Below are 20,178 nucleotides of genomic sequence, written 5' to 3' on the forward strand. Positions count from 1 at the left end.
AGGGAAATGGCCATTTTCAAGTCACGAATTGAATTGGATCGGAAAGCTAGTATAAACAGAGGAGCAGGGTTTTTGAAGATGATACAGCCTCTTGTCAGTTGCCCTATTTAGAAAAAAAAAAAGATATAATGGGTTGGTCCATCTCACAAAGACGAATAAATCTCCAACTACGTGTACGTTGTTGTGATGCGAATGACTTGTGGGTAGCCTAACAGATATGATTAACGGAAGATAGAACAAGACAAGTGTCAGACTCGTCAGCTGATAAGTCAAAGTCAATCAACGTGCGGAGAACGAGCGATAGAGAATCGGAAGAAAAAGTTAAAAAAGATCACGCGTTGCGGACCATCCTGGAAAAGCTCGTAGAAGAAAATTTGGGGAAGGTTCAAATCAGGTGTCATCATAATCGACTATGATGGGTCACAAACTTCAAAGGATGCTCCAGCAACAAGTGCGTCCATCTTTTCCTGGGGCAAAAGGACATTATAAGTGCCATAATTTGTGTACGGCGCTCACTTTGGTGCCATAACTTTTTTTCGGATCACTTTGGTGCCAAGTCGGAGGAAAAACGATCACTTTTAAGTATCATAACTTTTTTTTGGATCACTTCAGTGCTAAAATTTTTGAAAAACGATCACTTAAGTGCTAAATTTTTTGAAAAACGATCATTTAAGTGCTAAAATTTTTGAAAAACGATCACTTAAGTGCCAATCTCCGGCGAGACTCCGGCGAGCCACGTCAGCTTCAGAAATTAATAAAAAAAAATGCCACGTCAGATTTCCGGCGAAAAATTGTGTACGGCACCGAAGTTGGCACTTAAGTGATCGTTTTTCAAAAATTTTAGCACTTAAGTGATCGTTTTTCAAAAATTTTAGCACTAAAGTGATCCAAAAGAAAGTTATGGCACTAAAGTGAGCGCCGTACACAAGTTATGACACTTGTAGTGTTCTTTTGCCCTTTTCCTGGTCATTCTGAACACATTCACTCACTTTTGTGCTCAATTCATAACTCGGAGTGTACTTATGAAAATAGTAGCAAGTTACTTGCGAAAAGAAGGATGATGGGCTATGAACTGTCGAAAACAAGTTACTTTCTCCATATCTTTCCTCCCCAGTCAGAATGAGAGACTCGAATGATTAGCTGTTTATTATGATTCGGGAGGTTTCCTTTAGGCCTTGTTTTGTTGTTTGATTCCGGTAAAATTGAATTACTAGAAGAATGAAAATTCTACTCCTAAGCTTTTCATTCAGAAAAAAGGACTATTGTTGGAGCTGGAATATTTCATATGATGGGATTTCTTTGAAATATAATTCAAGGAGTTACCTAACAACCTTTAATTGAATTCCACCTTCATCATAATTATACTCCATCATCGAGTAGTCTAAGTCCATTACTTCTTGCTATCGCTGACTGTGTGAGGAGGGGAAGGTCAACTCAAGTCCCCAACACCCGAGATCCTAAGGCCTCGACTCGAGACCTCCAGAACGGCCTGGAACCCCCAATGCCCAAAATCGAGATCCTAGTGCCTAAGCTTGGCCCAACGAGGATCGAGGACAGGTCGGAGACTCAAGGGTCGAGCACGCGATAGTCAGGCTGAACTGGGGATTCCAGCTCCCAAGCTCGAGACCTCAAGGATTAGACTCTGGTGCCTAGGCCTTGAACAAAAACACGAGGTCTAGAGGCATGTGATTCTAAATTAAAGTGTGAAACAGTCCAAATAACTAAAACTGAGTCCAAATAACTAAAACTGAATACTGATATGTCATATGTGATTACTCGGAATGAGATTTTGTCAATGGATTCTCTATCACTAAAACCTTCTCATGAGGTCCACTCAGCATCAATCGGAAATTCAAAATAGGACATTTGTGTAGGTCTGAAAGATATCAATTATGGATGCTTCTAGGTCCCGTAGGCAAAATAGCGGGAGCTATCCCACTTTTAGCCATAATTTTCCGGAAATTGTCGTAATTAACCTGAAATTTATCATAAAGTTGGTGGCACTTGTAGGTAGTAACTTAACTTTATGAGTTGTAATTTTACCTATAATAGTCGTAACTTGTTTACAATTGTAATTTTATGGGTCGTAATTTACCCGAAATAGCCATAGACAATGAACCTGGAAAGAAAAACTTACATCATTTTTAAGAGCACATTTACCACTTTACCACTAAATAACCTTAGCAACCTAGTAAAAGAAATAAGAATTTAATTAATCCGATCTATTAATGTTTTTAACGGAGAGGTCATCTTTTGATGTCCCGTATTATTCTCTGATTAAATTTTTAAGTGATTTTCGATAAAACAAAAAGTCAACAAAAGTCTCCCCTATTTATTGCATAGGTAAATGTCTCACACTCTCCCTTCTTTACACCGAAGTTGTTGTTTATCATCTCTCCTAAATTTTATCATTTCTCTTCATCTGTCATTTTTATTCGAATCGACAAATGGTGTGCCATGAAGCGACGTGTACATTTTGACCACTGGAGTGCCAGGAAGTCATGTGTAGTGTGGATTGTGTGCTAGTTAGTATTTAAGCAAAAAATCTAAAACCCAAACTCGCTCTTCACAAGACTATGCTAGAATTCATCGCTAGATTTTCTATCCGATCCCAAAGTCCATATAACTAATGACATCATTAATATGAAAATTTTAAAGATGATACAATCGTAAATATGATCCATTAAAATAGTCACAGATACATACAATCTCATGATGGCCATGAAAGGGGAGCTACACACAAAACATCATTAATACGAGCCGATTCTGTTTGCCACAAATGTGAACGGATTAAATGCTATTGGTATTTATCCATGCTTGTGTAATACTAGCATTAGTATGGTCAAGATGAGAAGCTTCATAAGTTGTTGCAATAGTTGAAGTGGATATAGTATCATTGCCTTTGTCGGTCCAAGTTCCATCATCCCTTGTTGACATTTCCGTTGGAAAAAAGAGTGGCTTGGGAGGTACTTGTAGATCATCTGCTTCTCCTTCGAGCATTTCTAAGACTTTATGCATCGAAGGGCGATCACCAGGATTCAACTGTATGCACCAAAGAGCAACTATCATCATCATTTTTACTATTTTCTTATCCTCCTCGCTAACTTCTTCCACCGGAACTTTCGATGCCTCACTAAGTTGGTCATGAACCCATAGAGGAAAGTAAATTTGACTGGAATACTCTGCATCTGCGTCTACATTCTTCCTCCCACTAGCCATTTCCATCAACAATTTACCGAAACTATAGACATCGGCTTTGTAAGAGATGCCCCCAAGGTTCTTGTAGACTAGCTCCGGAGCCATGTATCCCAGGGTTCCTCTTGCGGCAGTTAGAGACACGGTGTTGTGGTCCGGGGAATACAATCTCGCGAGCCCAAAGTCGGAAACTTTTGGGGTTAGATCCTTGTCAAGAAGAATGTTGTGAGGCTTAATATCAAAGTGTAGAATTTGCACATCACATCCTCGATGAAGATACTCGATTCCTCTAGCCACTCCGAGAGCAATCTTGTACACTTCCTTGCAATCGAGAGAAGTCCCCTCTCCTCGTGAGAAAATGTGCTTATCCAAAGACCCATTGTGCATGAAATCGTAGACGAGAGCTTGTTTGGAGCCTTCAAAGCAAAAACCAATGAGTCCAACCACATTAACATGATAAATTCTTCCGATGGTAGCCACTTCGCTGATGAAGTCTTGCCCGTTCGCTTTCCCCTTCTTCAGGATCTTCACCGCAACAACGCGACCGCTTCTGAGTCTTCCTTTGAACACGGAACCATACCCTCCCTCGCCTAATTTGTCCTTAAGACCGCCCGTGATTTTCTTGATGTCCAAGTAAGAGTATCTTATAGGCAAGAAGTTAATGTCAGATTGCAAAAATTCTTCGACATTTTGATCCATTGCTAAGTGTCTTCTCCTCCATTTGCGTACTAGCAACATCATCACGCATGGGGCTCCCAAGATGAATTTCACAACCATGAATGGCACTGTAATTTTGGGGAAGCAAGAAAATTGTGGGCGCGTTATTATTCTGATAACCAATTTGTGGGCGTGTTGAATATTTGCATTTAGAAACATTAAATTAATTTCACAAAGAGAAGATTGTAGTAATGTTACCGATGCCACAGACCAAGATCAACGCTGTAACCCGGCCGATAGCGATGAGGTAGTCGATGATAATTTGTCCTGCAAAAGAGATTAAATATGTGACAAGTGGAAGGTGAAGATATTTAAAAGATACCTATTTACCATAATCAAGCAATTAGTATATTGGTTCAATCCATTAACATTTGTCGGGAATTCGAACTAAATAAATAAACAAATGAATAAAAATGTATTCATTATTATACTTACAAAATAGCACAACAGCATTTATCTAACTACTTGATCTTAATGGCCCTTTTCAAATCAAATGAGCTCTGAAAAGATATACAAATGACCGAGCTCAATTTCACGTTTAGATGAAATTTCACAGCCAAATATATCCTCACAATTTTCTTTTTGTTGAGACAACTGAACAAATCAAAAGTCCTTACCTTTCTTTACTCTGCAATAAATTTGGTGCTCAGTGTCGATGTCGCACCAATAACAATCTTTGAAATGCATCTTACAGGCTTTTTTTTGAAGCCATGTTTGAAGCCATGAAAGCTCAAACTCATAAACCATCTGTTCATGAATTTGCGCATAGGTACGAAGATTATTGCCATCAACCACCCATGGTATTCTTGCCATAAGCTCTATAGTGCATGCAGTTTCTACATAAGAGACATTCGCATTGACCATGGCGTATACTCGCCTTCTTGTACTAGAGAAATTCGAAAATTCAACCCCATCGAAGATCGATGAAGCGTTGATGTAAAACGGAGAATCGACGGCCTTCATGCAGCTCACGATCACCACGGTTGTGACTCTCCCGCATTCATATGGATTCGGTTGGAGCCAAAAGTTGCGGCATGACAAGGAGCGGAGAGGAAGAGACAAGGAACTACCCTTTTGTAGCCCGGCATCAGCAACCCTAATCGTGTAGTTCGTATAGTCGATGTACCGTACAGAGTAGTTGCCCGAGAACAAATCGAGAACGGTGTGGTTATCTATGCAGGCTAACTCATAGTCAGGGTCGCCACAGCCTTTCGGGTCGCCCTTCAGCCGAAACGGGTAGGTTATGTTCCGGAGCTCTCCACAGGAGGTGGTGCACTGATTATGGACGGCAATGCTAAAAGGACGATGTAGAAGAAGAAGAAGAAAAAGAAGAAGAAGATAAAGAAAAGAGAGTCGATCTTTGAGCATCAGTTATGCAATAGCAGAGAGCACGAATTAAGCAAGCGAGTCGAGTGTTTTAGCGTTGAGATGCAAAAGAAGGAAAGATAAAGATGGGAGGAATAAATTGTACTGCTCTGTTTCTTTCTTGAAGCAATGAAGATAGAAGGAAAAATCTCCGACTTTGGTCTCAATTGTGTGGAGGTGAGTGATTTGGGGTGTAGCGACCATCAATAATGGAACGTACGAGAGACGGAAAAGTGTGGGAATGGTCGGCTGAAAAGTGAAAAGCCGATCAACGTATGGCACAAGAACAAGGGGCCAATTTATGCAGCACTGCGATGCGACGAATCTACATGCAAGAAAGAATTTTTATTGAATCTTGGGTACCGAATGATGTGCACACTCGACATTTGTATAACCTCCAGCAGATTTTAACACCCGATCCACTCGAACTTTTACTTCTGGCCGGAGACTCGCGTGATGCAACTGGCTTGAAAATATATATATATATATATATATATATATATATATATATATATATATATATATTTTCATCTCGGAGATGTTACCAAAAATCTCAGTAGAATAATAATTTTTTTCCATGTTATTGTTTTTTAATTACTAACCCCAACTTTTCTAATTTTGAATTTTTTTAGATGTAACGTGATTTGTGCCTTTTCATACGTCCCAGTACAGTTCATGTGCGTTGCATATGTAAAGATCACATATTGTCTTGAAAATGTAACAAACCAAACGTGACGCCACCCCATTTTCTAATTTAGCGTGCGAGGGAGTTTCTTGGTGATGGAGAGTGCTCCAACTCATGTAGCCCTTCGCAATCGTGGAGTCATCCGCACAAGTCTTCTCTAGAAATGTCAAAGTCAAAGTCTTCTTGAAGTGACAGGTCTTGCGGTGTTAATTGGATGTGGAAAATTCTTGGTGCCATAGAATTTCGACGTAAAAGCCTTCTTTGAAACTTCCTTATGCGCACGACGTGTCCCCACACGTACAAAAGTCCATTTGAGGGCACTAACAACTCTACTTGACCATTGACGAATTCGACTTTAGAAAGTGAGAGGATGACACCACCGTGTTGGTATTTGTAAAAAGGAAATAAATATTAAAATATCTTTATATTCAATGTAAAATGAACAGTTTAAACATCTTTGTTACTAGACAAAATAAATGTAGGATTTCTATTGGCAATATCCTTTGACTTTCCTGGATACTTTAATTGCATATTTGTGTTGGTATTTGTCGCTGCCTCCTGACAAGTATTACTTGGGGTGAGTTCGTTTCGCGGAAAATGAGTAATTTGTAAATATTTTTCAAAACAAGATTGCTTATATTGTTTAGAAAAATTAATCAACGGAAAATGTTTTCATTATCGATAACAATCTATGCCTAACTATTTTCGTGAGTGATGAAAAATCTTTCTATTCATTTATTTTTGTAAGCAATACAAGCGATTATTTTTCGAAATTTTTTTCCAAATTACTCATTTTCTGAGAAACGAACGCACCCATTGATGACATAACTCCATTTTATGAATGTAACAGTGGTTCACATTCGAAAAGGTCCCATCCCATGTCTTTGGGCCGGCCTACTTGCTGTTTCTTTTTTCATTTTGGGAGAAGAGCATTGAAAGTCCAAAAAATTATCACGAAAGTGTAATTGAGTCCTAAAACTTTCAAAAAGTGCAATCAAGTCCTAAAATTTATTACGAAAATACAATCAAGTCCTAAATTTTTTAAAAAGTGCAATTAAAGAAATGACTTGATTGGATATTGTTTGCGAGCGCCTCTACTTTTCGCGTATCATCTTTGAACCTCTTCCCACACTGGTTTAACGCGTCACATATCTTGTTCATCAGACCTGCAAACACTAACAAAGCGTTGGCCTCATCAAAACCATTCTTAAAGCCTAATCATCAATCATAACTTCCAACGCGAAATATGCCTCGATAGTCCTCACTCATGCTAGATGACGCGAAAGCATTTAGCGGAGCGACATGGACGCATGGGTTGTTGCTGCCGCTTTGGTTGAGGTTGGCGAAGCTAGAGAACGAGCCGCGTGTAGGGGCATTCGAGCAGCTGGAGTGAAAGCTCGGGGGGTGAGCCTCGCCAGCGAGTCATGTGGCTGCGTGCTGGTTCACGGGATGTGCCCGCGACTCCACCAGCGTCCCCACCACGCACGTGCTACACCGCGTTGCCTTCGATTCACCTCCGCCACTCATTGCCTTCTTCTTCGTCTGCGTCCCTTCTCTCACACAAGTGTCGATTGGGATTGCGATTTGAGAAACAATCGCACAAGAAAAAGAGAGTGGAGATGGAATCTAAAAAAGAGGAGGGATCTCGATAAGAAAGCGTGAGAGAACGATAAACGAGAATCAGAATAAAAATGAGAATGTGATGAACTTTTCTTTTTTTCTTTTTCTTTTTTTTTTTGCTTAATTTTTAAATTAACGGCTCAATATGTTTGAGTCTAGAAGCGACCTCCCTCGCTAAAGCAAAGGGCCCAATTCCCTAAAAAACCCTCAACTTTAGCCTTTGTCCCAATTATATCCCAAACTTTTTGTTGTCTCATAAAAAACCCCAAACTTTCACTTTTGTCCCAAATCTACCCAATTAACTTTTCGTCCAATTTTTTAATATTATTTTTATTTTTTCGAATTTTTTTATTTTTTATTTTGTTTTTTTTTCCTTTCCTTTTCTTTTTTTTTTGTTTCACCTTCAACATCTGGCCGGTCGCCGGTCCGGCGATCGGCCAGGAGGGGGCCGCGAGGTAGGCCCCGCACGGCCGCCGGGCGAGGCTCGGCCCCGCCGGCAACCGGCGAGGCCGAACCTCATCGTTGCCGGGCGAGGTCGACCTCGCCAGTTGCCGGCGGGGCCGAGCCTCGCCAGATCTGGCGAGGGCTCGGCCACACCGGCCGCCGGGCGAGGCTCGGCCTCGCCGGCGTTGGGCGAGGCCGACCTCGCCAATAGCCGGCGGGGCCGAGCCTCGCCGTGGCTAGTGAGTTTCTTCCAACGGTTCGCCTGAATTCGGTGAGGTGCGATCGAGATTCTCCATGGCTAGCTCCGGCGATGGAGAGAACCGCGAGAACCGTCGGACCGCGACGAGCCCGGCGATCCTTCGTCGATAGACGCGTCCTCGGTGGAGTGCGGGCCGAGCTCGAGGGTCTCAAGGGGGACAGCCGAGGAGATTGGGATGGCGGAGAGGCTCGACGAGACGTCTTCGTCGGGGGAGGCGACGGAGATTTGTTGATGCAGCGGAGCGATCGGGAGGATAGGGTTCTGCAGGCGCTCGATATGCATGTGGTTGGGGCCTGCCGCTCGATATGCTAGTTGCCGGTGGGGCCGACCTCGCCAATAACCGGCGGGACCGAGCCTCGCCAGCGGCCGGCGTGGCCGAGCCCTCGCCAGATCTGGCGAGGCTCGGCCCCGTTGGCAACTGGCGAGGTCGGCCTCGCCCAGCAATGGCGAGGTTCAGCCTCGCCAGTTGCCGGCAGGGCCGAGCCTCGCCGTGGCTGGCGAGGCTCGGCCCCGCCGGCTATTGGCGAGGTTGGCCTCGCCCAACGCCGGCGAGGCCGAGCCTCACCAGCGGCCGGCGGGGCCGACCTCGCTGGCCCCCGCCTCTGGCCGGTCGCCGGACCGGCGACCGGCCAGAGGTTGAAGGTGAAACAAAAAAAAAAAGAAAAGGAAAGGAAAAAAAAAAGAAAAGAAAAAATAAAAAAATTCGAAAAAATAAAAAATAATATTAAAAAATTGGACGAAAAAGTTAATGGGGTAGATTTGGGACAAAAGTGAAAGTTTGGGGTTTTTTATGAGACAAAAAAAAGTTTGGGATATAATTGGGACAAAGGCTAAAGTTGAGGGTTTTTTAGGGAATTGGGCCTAAAGCAAAGAGACTACTAGAAGGAAGCAATAGCGAGGTGATTCTTTGCATCCGAGGACTCGACCTTTCTATTATTTACAAAATGAATTTAAGTGCTCAAATCTAATTTTAATAAGTATAACATCAGGCTCGGATAAAATTTCCTCCTGACGTGATAGCTTAGGCAAGGAATCTGAAAAGAAAAAACTTTCACCATTCTCAAGTGCACATTTACTACTAACTGACCTTAGCAACCTAGTAAAAAGAAATTTAAATTTAAATTTAATTAACCTCATCTATTACTGTTATTAAGGGAGAGATTATCTTTTGATGTCTCCCACTATTCTTTAATATAATTTTTAACTAATTTTTTATGGAATAAAAAAGTCAATAAATGTCGCCACTGTCTATTGGGTGGGTAACAGTCTCGCACTCCCCCTCCTTTAAACCAAAGTTGTCGTTTACCATCTCTCCCAAAAATTTTCACATCTCTCCATATATCAGTTTTCGACATTATTCGTAGCGACAATTGGTGTGCCATGAAGTGACGCGTACATAGCGACCACTGAAGTGACATGAAGCCACAAGTAGCACAGGATGTGTGCTAGTTGGGTTTTGAAGGAAAAACTCCAAGACCAAATCTCACCCCTTGTAACGCTACGCTGGAACTAGTTTTATGTTGGATTTGAAAGTCCAAATTATAATAAATGACATCTTTAATATGATAATACTAAAGATAAATACAGTTCTAGTTAAGATTCATAAACACAATCATAAGCATATATAATCTGATAATAGCCAGAAAAGGGGAGCCACACGTAAAGCAGTATCAATACTACCCATTTCTATTTGCCACGTGTCACGGGATTAAATGGTATTGATACGTGTCTATGCTTGTGTAATGCTAGTACTAATATGCTCCTGAGAATCTACATAAGTTATTGCACTAGTTGATGAAGTGGATATAGTATCATAGCCATTGTCAATCCAAGTTCCATCATCCGTTGTTGACACTTCAGCTGGATAAAAGAGTGGCTTGGGAGGTATTTGTAGGTCATCCACTTCTCGTTCCAGCATTTCCAAGACTTTGTGCATCGAAGGGCGTTCGCTAGGATTCAATTGTATGCACCAAAGAGCAACGATTATCATCTTCTTTATTATTCTCCTATCCTCCTCGCTTGCTTCTTTCACAGGGACGTCCAATCCTTCACTAACTTGGTCATGAACCCATAAAGGAAAGTACTTCTGACTCGAACATTCTACAACCTCATCCCAATTCTTCCTCCCACTGGCCATTTCTATCAACAATTTGCCGAAACTATAGACATCGGCTTTGTAAGAGATGCCCCCAAGGTTCTTGTAGACTAGCTCCGGAGCCATGTATCCCAAGGTTCCTCTCGCAGCAGTTATAGACACGGAATTCTGGTTTGTGGGATACAATCTTGCGAGCCCAAAGTCAGAAACTTTTGGAGTGAAATCCATGTCGAGAAGAATGTTGTGAGGCTTAATATCAAAGTGTAGAATTTGCACGTCGCATCCTCGATGTAGATACTCTATCCCTCTAGCTACTCCGAGAGCAATCTCGTACACTTCCTTGCAATCAAGAGAAGTCCCTTGTCCTCGTGAAAAAATGTGCTTATCCAAAGAACCATTTTGCATGAAATTGTAGACAAGAGCTTGTTTTGAGCCCTCGAAGCAAAAACCTATGAGTCCAACCACATTAACATGGTGAATTCTTCCGATGGTAGCCACTTCGCTAATGAAGTCCTGCCCGTTCGCTTTCCCCTTCTTCAAAATTTTCACCGCCACCTCGCGGCCACTCCGAAGTCTTCCTTTGAACACGGAACCATACCCTCCCTCGCCTAGTTTGTCCTTAAGACCCCTGGTGATTTTCTTGATGTCCGAGTAAGAGTACCTTATCGGCAAGAAGTTATTATTAGATTGCAAAAATTCTTCAACGTTCTGATCCATTGCTAAGTGTCTTCTTCTCCATTTGCGTATTAGCAATATCATAACGCAAGGGGCTCCCAAGATGAATTTCACAACCATGCACGGAAACACTGTATTTTCGATAACCAATTTGTGGGTGTGTTAAATGTTTGCATTTAGAAAAATTAAGTCAATTTCACAATGAGAAGACTGTAGTAATGTTACCGATGCCCAAGAGGAAGAGCATCGCATGGAGGAGGTAAACGTTGATCCGTATTCGGCAAGAGAGATTTAATTTGTCACAAATGAGACCTGAAGAAAATTTAAAAGACACTTATTTAGACCATTATCAAGCAATGAGTACATCGGTTCAATCCACTAACAAATGAATAAATAATTTATTTATTGTTATACGAGTAACCAATTTGTGGGTGTGTCAAATGTTTGCATTTAGAAACACTAAAATGATTTCACAATGAGAAGATTGGATTAAATTTACCGATGCCATAGCTCGGGATCATTTCAATGGACTGGACAATATAGGAGAGGTAAGTGACGATGTCATCTGCGAAAGAGATAGAATAATGAGTATATCAAGTTCAATGCGCAATTCGAATTACTTAAATTAGCAAATGAATAAAAATGTACTCATTGTTATACTTACAAAATACCACAAGAGCATTTGAGTAACTATTTGATATTAATGGCCATTTTCAAATCACATGGGGCACTGAAAGGATATACCTATGACCGAGCTCAATTTCACGTTTACATGAAATTTCGCAGGTTTTGACCAAATATAATTTCACAATTTTCTTTTTGTTGAGAAAACTGAACAAATCAAAAGTCCTTACCACTCTTGACTACGCAATAAATATGCTGCTTAGCATTGATGTCGCACAGATGACAATCTTTGAACTGCATCTTACAGGCTTTTTCAAGCCAAGAAAGCTCAAACCCATAAACCATATGTTTATGAATTTGCGCATAGGTACGAAGATGATTGCCACCAACCAATCTTGGTATTATCGCCGTAAGCTGTATAGTGCATGTAGTTTCCACACTTGAGACATTCACATCGACCATGGCATATAATCGCCTTCTAGTACTTGAAAAATTCGAAAATGCGACCCCATCGAAGCACGATGAAGCGTTAATGTATAATTGAGAATCGACGGCCTTCGTGCAGTTCATGATCGAAATGGTCGAACCATAGATCTGGCAGCTAAATGGATGGAAATTGTCTTGGTCATTAGAGTAGAAGCATGACGAAGAGTGAAGAGGAAGAGATGAGCAATTGCCCTTTCGCAACCCGACATCAGCAACCCTAATCGTGTAGTTGGTATAGTCGATGTATCGTACATAGTACTTGCCCGAGTTCAAATCAATAGTGGTGCAGTTGTTTACGCAAGCTAGCTCATACATAGGGTCGCCACAAATCTTCGGATCGCCCCTCAGCCGAAACGGGGAGCTTATGTTCACGACCTCGCCGCAAGAGGTGGTGCACTGACTGTTTTCGACGGCGATACTAAAAGACCAAGGTTGAAGTAGAAGAAGAAGAAGAAGAACAAGGAGTTGATCTTTGTGCATAGCTTCTGCAAGAGGAAGCAAACTCTGAGTGTTTTAGTGTTGAGATGTAGAAGAAAGATAGATAGAAACAAGAGGAATGATTTTGGTTGCTGTGTTTCTTTCTTGAAATAACGATGAGAGTATTTATCCACAGAGAGGGGGAAATATCTCCGACTACTAACAAACTAATCGTGTGGAGGTGAGCGATTTGGGGTGTAGTGACCAACGATAGTGGGACGACACGGAAAAGTCTGGGAATGGTCGGCTGAAAAGCCAAAAGCCAGTCAACTTTCGGGACAATTATGCAGTTGGCCTTTGGCCCGGCGGACGTCCAGCGAGGACCATTGATTGCAAGATCATCAGAACTCAACAGCGAGAAAAAATATTTCATTTAATCTTGAGTACCATATGATGCGTAAAGTCTACATTTGGATAATCTTTAGCATATTTTAACAAATGATCAACCTGACTTTTATTTCCAGCGGAAGACTCGCGTGATGCAAGTAGTTCGGAAAATATTTTGTTTTTCCAACTTCAAGATGTTAAAATATCTTATTTAAAATAATAATTTTGCCCGTGTTTATTCTTTCTTACTACAAACCTTGACTTTTCTAATTTTAAAATTGTATTTTTGGTTGTGACGTGATTCCTACATTTCCTTACGTACCCATACAATGTCATGTGCGTTGCATGTGTTAAGATCGTATATTTTCTTGGAGATGTACATATATCAAATGCGATTAAGTTACTAGTATTTAAAAAGTGGGAAAGAGAAATAGAATTGCATTTGGAATTAGAATTGGAAGACTTTACTTTGCTTTTCTTTTTGTTATCGGGTTTTTCGCAATATGAAATGTCGGCGCAAATGATAATAAAATTTAAGGACATAAAACTAGTGAATCAATCTAACAAATAAATAGTATCAGCAAATCAATAAAATTTATGGTGGTATATTTATTACTAATACAGTTAGTACCAATTCCTCTTTCACTATGAAAAACTTTATAGGAAGAATCTTTCACATGCCGTGATCTATTTCAAAGGTTAAAAAAAAAAGAAAACAAAAATTTGAAAAAGATACATGAAGTGATCTAGTACGGAAATAATTATCTTGGCACTTTTCTTAAAACATTAAGAAAATATTCTTTCATATTGTCAAACTAACTCATTTCGGATTATAGCAATAGGTCGTATTATATTTGTTGATATATTCATATAAGTATATACATTGAGAAAAAAATGAGATTTTTGGAAAAATGATTATTATTGATACCGTATATGATATATTTACAGCTACATATTTGCAAAGAGATATTTGTGATTTTTCTTTATGTCAGAGATTAATTTTTAAAATAAAAAATCAACTCTAAATTTCAGATGTACCATCGCCATAAAAAATTTCATATTCTCCAAAATAGTTTTACGATATTATTTTATTTGAAAGCGATATATTTAACAAACCATATAGTTATACAGTAAGGTATATTGTGATGATATGTTTTGCAGACCATATTGATGATATTTTCACATAAGAACATTACCAATTTTTATGTACAAGATAATATTTATTTAAAAAAAGGAATAGTTTATAATAATTAAATTAGATATAAAGTTTCATCATAAATACTACTAACATGTGTGACATCCAAAGGAGGTATTTCAAATTAAGATCCCATCCCCCATAATTATAACTATAGATACTTCTTATCATTGTGGGATTAACAAGGGAAAAAATAAAAAATAAAATTACTAAATGAAATAGGACAATAGATTCAAATTGTACCATAGAAGCATATACTTACTGCCATAAAATGTTTAACCTTGTGTTTTATTTGAGGCGTATGAGAGTAGGATTTATTGGGAAAGAATTTTATGCTCATAATGTGTAGATTATTGAAGAAATGGTCCACCTATTTGCGGGCATAGACATGAATGCGTTGAGACAATAAACTGATTGGTCGGGCATAAGAGAAAAACTAGCGAAATACTAATGTAATGATCAAGACATATCGCAATTGTTGTTTGAAGTGAGCTATGAATATTGAAACCGAAGTATAGACGATGAATTCACATGGTAAATAAACATTAAAGCGACAAATGCAAACTTGAAGAGTCGTGATGATTCACAAAGTCAAGATCGAAAATTGAGAAATTCCATGGATTAAAAAAAATAAAATTTACAGTCAGGATTCTGAAGGATTGAATGGTTGTCTAATTTGAAGGGGGGAGAGGGAGAGAGAGAATGATACTCGACATTGACTTTTAATAATCGAGAAAGGCAATTTGGAAACATGACAAGTGGAAAAGGTCCTTGTGCTTTTAATAGTAATGTATTGTGTTGTGTTTATATCTATCACTTTATTCAAATAATAAATATGTAAAACAACTTTGTGTTATCTTCCACGATAATTCTGACTAATTACGTATTCCGAAAGGATTTTGTTAAAAAGCACCTTGAGGCACTTGTTAACACCAAATAAGAATATGGCGTAGAACCCATTGAGCTATTTTTTTTTTTTTGTGATTTGAATATCTCCCATGCTCGTCTGATTAGACTGATATACTCAAGCTATTAAAGTTGAAGCTCCACCACACAAGTATTCACGGGATTTGACCCACTCAACTGCTATTTGGCGGATTAAATCCAAAATGTTTCTATCTGATTATACATACATGTTTGGTGAGAAGAAATGTAGAGAAAACTCACGGTGATGCCACACATTGTCCGCAAGCGCCCCTGCTTTTCGCGTAGGATCTTCAAACCTCTTCCCATACTGGTCCAACACGTTCGTATATCTTGTTCATCGTACCTGCAAACACCAGCAGAGCATTTCGGCCTCATCAGCACCATTCTTAAAAGCCTAATTATCAACCAGAACGCAACTTCCAATGCGAAATACACCTCAATACTCACTCCTGCCAGACGGCGCTAAACCATTCACCGGAGCAACATGGATGTACAGGTTCTCAATGCCACTTTGGCTGAGGTTGACGGAGCTAGAGATCGAGCTGCTCGCGGGGGCATTCTAGTTGTCATACCCCCAACTCGACAAGAACAGAGGCACGGCCATCCTTTCACCCAAATGATGTAATCTCAAACATAACCATTATCAATCTGCTATCAAAATATATACATTTATACATTTGATAAAAGAGTCGTTTGACCTTCTAATGTGTAGGATGAAGAAAGAAGAAAGATGATGTGGAAGCATCTTGGCCGTCTAATATAATTTGCTAACGCAGTATCATCTTAACAAGGCACAGTGTCCTAAGTGCACAGGTAAGTTTTTTCAACAAAATGACTGGATTGAGTCGATTTTGAATAGTTAAGTACTTGATTGAATAAATATATTTCGGTATATGATGGGAAATGTGTAAATATCCGAGGAGAATCGATGGTCTTTGCGCAGTTCATAACTACCAAGGTCATGGAAAATGTGCAGCAGTTATATCTATCGTTGCTCCCACGATTATCTAAGGACCGTCGCTGAAGTTACGATCCGACAAAGGGCAGAGAGGACGAGATGGGCAGTTGCACTTTTGCAGTCCAATGTCACCAGTCATATTGCGGTTTTTGTAGTCAATTTACTGCTAGTACTTGCTTGAGAATAAATCTAAAACCGTGTAATTATTTTCTCAGGCTAGCTCATATTTTCGGTGACCGTAGCTTCTCGAATCACCTTTTAGTCGAAAAGGGTAGCTTATTCACTTGCATAAATTAAATTCGCATCGATAGTACCCGCATAAAAGAATAACAAGAACAAGGACAAGATTCTTTTAGCATTGCAATGTTTGTTGCATGCACTTGCAAAGGGTTTCAATTAAGAGGAAATTAAATCAAATGAAGTTACAGGAAATGGGCATTGTCAAGTCACGAATTATATTGGATCGGAAAGCTAATATAAACAAATGGGCAAAATTTTTGAAGACGACATAGCATCTTGTTAGTTGCCCTATTTAGAAAAAGAAAATATAATGGGTTGGTCCACTCACAAGATAGAAGAAGACTAGTGCGGGACTCGTCAACTTGACAAGTCAAAGTCGATCAACGAGCGTAGACGAGCAACAGAGAATCGGAAGAAAAAGTAAAAAAGATCGTGCGTTGCGAACCATCCTGGAAAAGCTCGTGGTAGAAAATTTGGGAAGGTGCAAAACAGGTGTCATCATCGATGATGATATGACGGGTGACCATAAAATTCAAAGATGCTCGAGCAACAAGCACGTCCATCTTTGTAGACCTGTCAAATAGATGAATCAGATCAAGTCGGATAAAAAATGATCTGATCCAAATAGATTCATTTAATCCGTTTTGACCATACATAACCCGACTCATATTGCTAAAATACTTTCGTATTTAACCAAAGCTAAGAAAACGTATTTGACGCTTATATTATGTTGGGTTTTACCATTCTAAACCCATTTATGATCAATTTACTAAATATAACTAATCCATATAATAATTCAACTCATCGTATATGAGTTAAGAAATGGGTCTATGAACTAGTATTTTTCTCCATACCTCCCAAGTCAGAATAAGAGATGAGATTGATTAACTCTTTATTATGATTTGGGAGATTCCCTTGAGGCCTTGTTTAGTTGTTTGATGCCTGTGTGATTGAAATACTAAATGAATGAAAATTCAAATCCTATAATTTTTCATTTAGAAGAAAGGACTATTCGTTGGGCTGAAATATTTCACGTAATATAATTTCTTTAAAACATATGGCATTAATTACCTAGCAACATTTAATTTACACTCCGCCACCACCAAAGTCATGGAGTAGTCGAGTCCATCACCTCTGGCTATCAATTAGTGCGCGAGGAAGGGGAGGTCAACTCGAGTCCCCAACACCTAGACCCATGTCCAGGGCCTTGGCTCAAGACCTTGAGGATGGCCTGGAACCCCCAATGCCCCCAAGGTTCTTGTAGATCGAAGTGTTGGAGAGAGGGGTTGCACCACCAGCCACCATTGTCATTGGAGAGGGCAAAAGTTGGTTGCCGTGACCTTGATGATCCTCGAGTCTAGAAGCGACCTCCCTCGCGCTAAAGCAATAGCGAGGCGAATTTTTGCATCCATGGACACGATCATTCTGTTATTTCGGATTTGGTCCCCTAAACTTTTTGTTATTTCTCTCTGTATCCCAAATTAAGGAACCTGTTATTAAAAAGTATCCTTCGGAATTTCTGGAGGCCAAAAATAGAGAATTGTATCTGCCCAAAAAGAAAAAGAAAAAACAGAGAAATTGTAAATGTGTAAATATGTGAGGAGAATGGATGGTCTTTGCACAATTCATGAATACCATGGTCATGGAAAATGTGCTGCTGTTACGTCTATCGTAGCTCCTAGGGGTGAGCATGGTTCCAGGATAGAACTTGGAACTTGAAAAACTGATCGATGAAAACCTATAGGTTTCAAGTTCCATGGTATGTATGGTAGGTTTCAAGTTTCAGGTTCCAAAAGTTGAGAAACCTATTTCGACGAGTAGGCTCTAGGTTTTAGGCTTGGAACATAGAACCTGAAACCTTAAATCTTAAACAAGTTTTTTGTATTTTTTCTTGGTCTATGTTTTCGCATGATCCTGCGGTGTTCCATGGCATTAGATGATGAGTGTATAATCTGAAATCACTAGTTTGAGCTTTCATTTTATGACTTGTTAATGTTTTATATTCTTAGTATCTCTAAATATAAATTGTGGTCAGTGGATCGTAGTAGCAAGTTGTAGTTATTAACGGTGATGATTTACTACAATTGTTCAATTAATAATACATGTGGAATATGGGTATACCTTGGAACCAATCTTGGAACCTGTGACAAGGTAGGTTCTAGGTTCCAAGTTTCAAAAAATGAGGAACCTGTTCCTATGTGTAGGTTCCAGGTTTCATGTAGAACCCGTACGGAACCTGGACCGTGGAACCTGAAACCGTTCATCCCTTGTAGCTCCCACAATTATATGAGGACCTTCGCTAAAGTTACGATCCAACAAAGGGCAGAGAGGAAGAGACGAACAGTTACACTTTTGTAGTCCGATGTCACAAGTCAGATTATGGTTTTTGTAGTCAATTCACTGCTAGTACTTGCTCGAGAATAAATCTAAAATAGTGTAATTATTTTCATAGGCTAGCTCATATTTTAGTGGCCGTAGTTCCTTGAATCACCTTTTAGTCGAAAAGGGTAGCTTATGCACTTGCACAAGATAAATTCCCGTATCGATAGTACCCGCATAAAAGAATAACAAGAACAAGGACAATATTTTTTAGCGTTGCAATGTTTGTTGCATGCACTTGCAAAGGGTTTCAATTAAGAAGAAATTAAATCAAATGAAGTTACAGGAAAGGGGCATTTTCAAGTCACGAATTCTATTGGATCGGAAAGCTAGTAATAAACAAATGAGCAAAATTTTTGCAGACGATATAGCATCTCGTTAGTTGCCCCTATTGTATTGGGAATCAAAATAATGGGTTGGTCCATCTCACAAGATAGAAGAAGACTAGCGTTGGGACTCGTCAAACTGATAAGTCAAAGTCAGTCAACGTGCGTAGACAAGTGTCACGGGTCGATCGATCTAGCGTTCCCACACCCGTGCGGCCTTAGGAATTTCTCCCCAAGTAAGCCTTTCCACACTCACACTCACAAAAACTTTAGAGAGAGAGACACTAGAGAGAGAAGCTCTCAACTTGTATTGCTTCTTGAAAATGAAAGATGATAAAATGAGGGGGAGGAGACCCCATTATATACAAGTATCTGGCTAACCGTATCCGTAGATCTCTCCCCGATCTCAACGGTCGAGATCGTACTCTCCCAACTACCCCACCTACCGCATTTATTACGGAAGGGTACAATTGCCGTATCGCCCGCCCCCAGGAGTATTCTAGAAGACATCAAGAAAACCCTAGTACTAGAACACTCGGGGCCCGCCTTCTCGTCCAAGGGTCGGTCACGGTCCATCGTCCAGAAAACCTCAGGAATGATCCAATTCTTCGGGCCGTGACATTCTCCCCCACCTATTCGGGCGACGCCCTCGTCGCGTCTTCGGCATGGAAATCATCGATATGTTTCTTGAATTGCCAAAGAGCTTCCTCGGGCTCCCAACTTGCTTCACTCTCCGGAAGACCCTTCCATCGGATCAAGTATTCTCGTTTTGGCGCACGATATCTCTTCCGTGTGACTCGATCCGCCATGATGAAGTCGACGTCTTGATCATAGGAGGTCTTTGCTCCAAGCGGTGCCCGTTGTTACTCCCCTCGATCCGGGTCCTCTTCATCTACACGGAAAGGTTTAAGCATACTCACATGGAATACCGGATGTACCTTAAGCTTTGGTGGAAGTTCCAGTTTGTATGCGACCTTCCCGACTCGATGCAACACTCGGAATGGCCCTTCGTAGCGACGTATAAGCCCTTTATGCACGTCCTTGTATCGGAGCACAAGGTGTAGCTTGGCCAACACCAAGTCCCCGACTTGGAATTCCACGTGCCGTCGCTTCTTATCGACCCGCTTCTTCATGCGCTTCGAGGCCTTGTGTAAACACGTTCGCGCCAAGTCCGCCTGCTCATG

At 40.3% G+C, this 20,178-nt stretch overlaps 2 protein-coding genes across 2 annotated transcripts in view; both read right to left on the reverse strand.

Annotated features, from left to right (window-relative positions):
* Positions 1 to 2,659: 2,659 nt before the first annotated feature.
* LOC115665483 (rust resistance kinase Lr10-like) overlaps positions 2,660 to 20,178 on the reverse strand; it is a 51,704-nt gene continuing 34,185 nt past the window's right edge. The window contains exons 2-3 of the mRNA XM_056307038.1: positions 4,111 to 4,179; positions 2,660 to 3,980 (exon numbers count right to left, since the gene is read on the reverse strand). Coding sequence (XP_056163013.1) covers positions 2,791 to 3,980; positions 4,111 to 4,179 — 1,259 coding nt within the window. The 3' untranslated portion in view covers positions 2,660 to 2,790. The remainder of the gene's footprint in view (positions 3,981 to 4,110; positions 4,180 to 20,178) is intronic.
* Positions 9,825 to 12,656, reverse strand: LOC115669047 (LEAF RUST 10 DISEASE-RESISTANCE LOCUS RECEPTOR-LIKE PROTEIN KINASE-like 2.7). The gene is made up of 4 exons (XM_056307037.1): positions 11,910 to 12,656; positions 11,555 to 11,620; positions 11,281 to 11,367; positions 9,825 to 11,186 (listed from the first exon to the last, which is right to left on the reverse strand). The coding sequence occupies exons 1-4, from the start codon at positions 12,643 to 12,645 to the stop codon at positions 10,015 to 10,017; spliced, it is 2,061 nt and encodes a 686-aa protein (XP_056163012.1). The 5' UTR covers positions 12,646 to 12,656; the 3' UTR covers positions 9,825 to 10,014.

The sequence above is a fragment of the Syzygium oleosum genome, unplaced genomic scaffold (assembly GCF_021117445.2).
Source record: "Syzygium oleosum isolate NSW1041296 unplaced genomic scaffold, Sole_v2.1 Sole_v2.49, whole genome shotgun sequence".
Classification (NCBI taxonomy): Eukaryota; Viridiplantae; Streptophyta; class Magnoliopsida; order Myrtales; family Myrtaceae; genus Syzygium; species Syzygium oleosum.

Coding starts and splice junctions, on each gene's coding strand:
- LOC115669047 (XM_056307037.1), bottom strand. CDS start 12,645: ATGCACAAAGATCAACTCCTTGTTCTTCTTCTTCTTCTTCTACTTCAA. Junction 11,621..11,909: donor TTATTGCGTAGTCAAGAGTG/GTAAGGACTTTT, acceptor TCTCTTTCGCAG/ATGACATCGTCACTTACCTC. Junction 11,368..11,554: donor GATCCCGAGCTATGGCATCG/GTAAATTTAATC, acceptor AATTTTCTTCAG/GTCTCATTTGTGACAAATTA.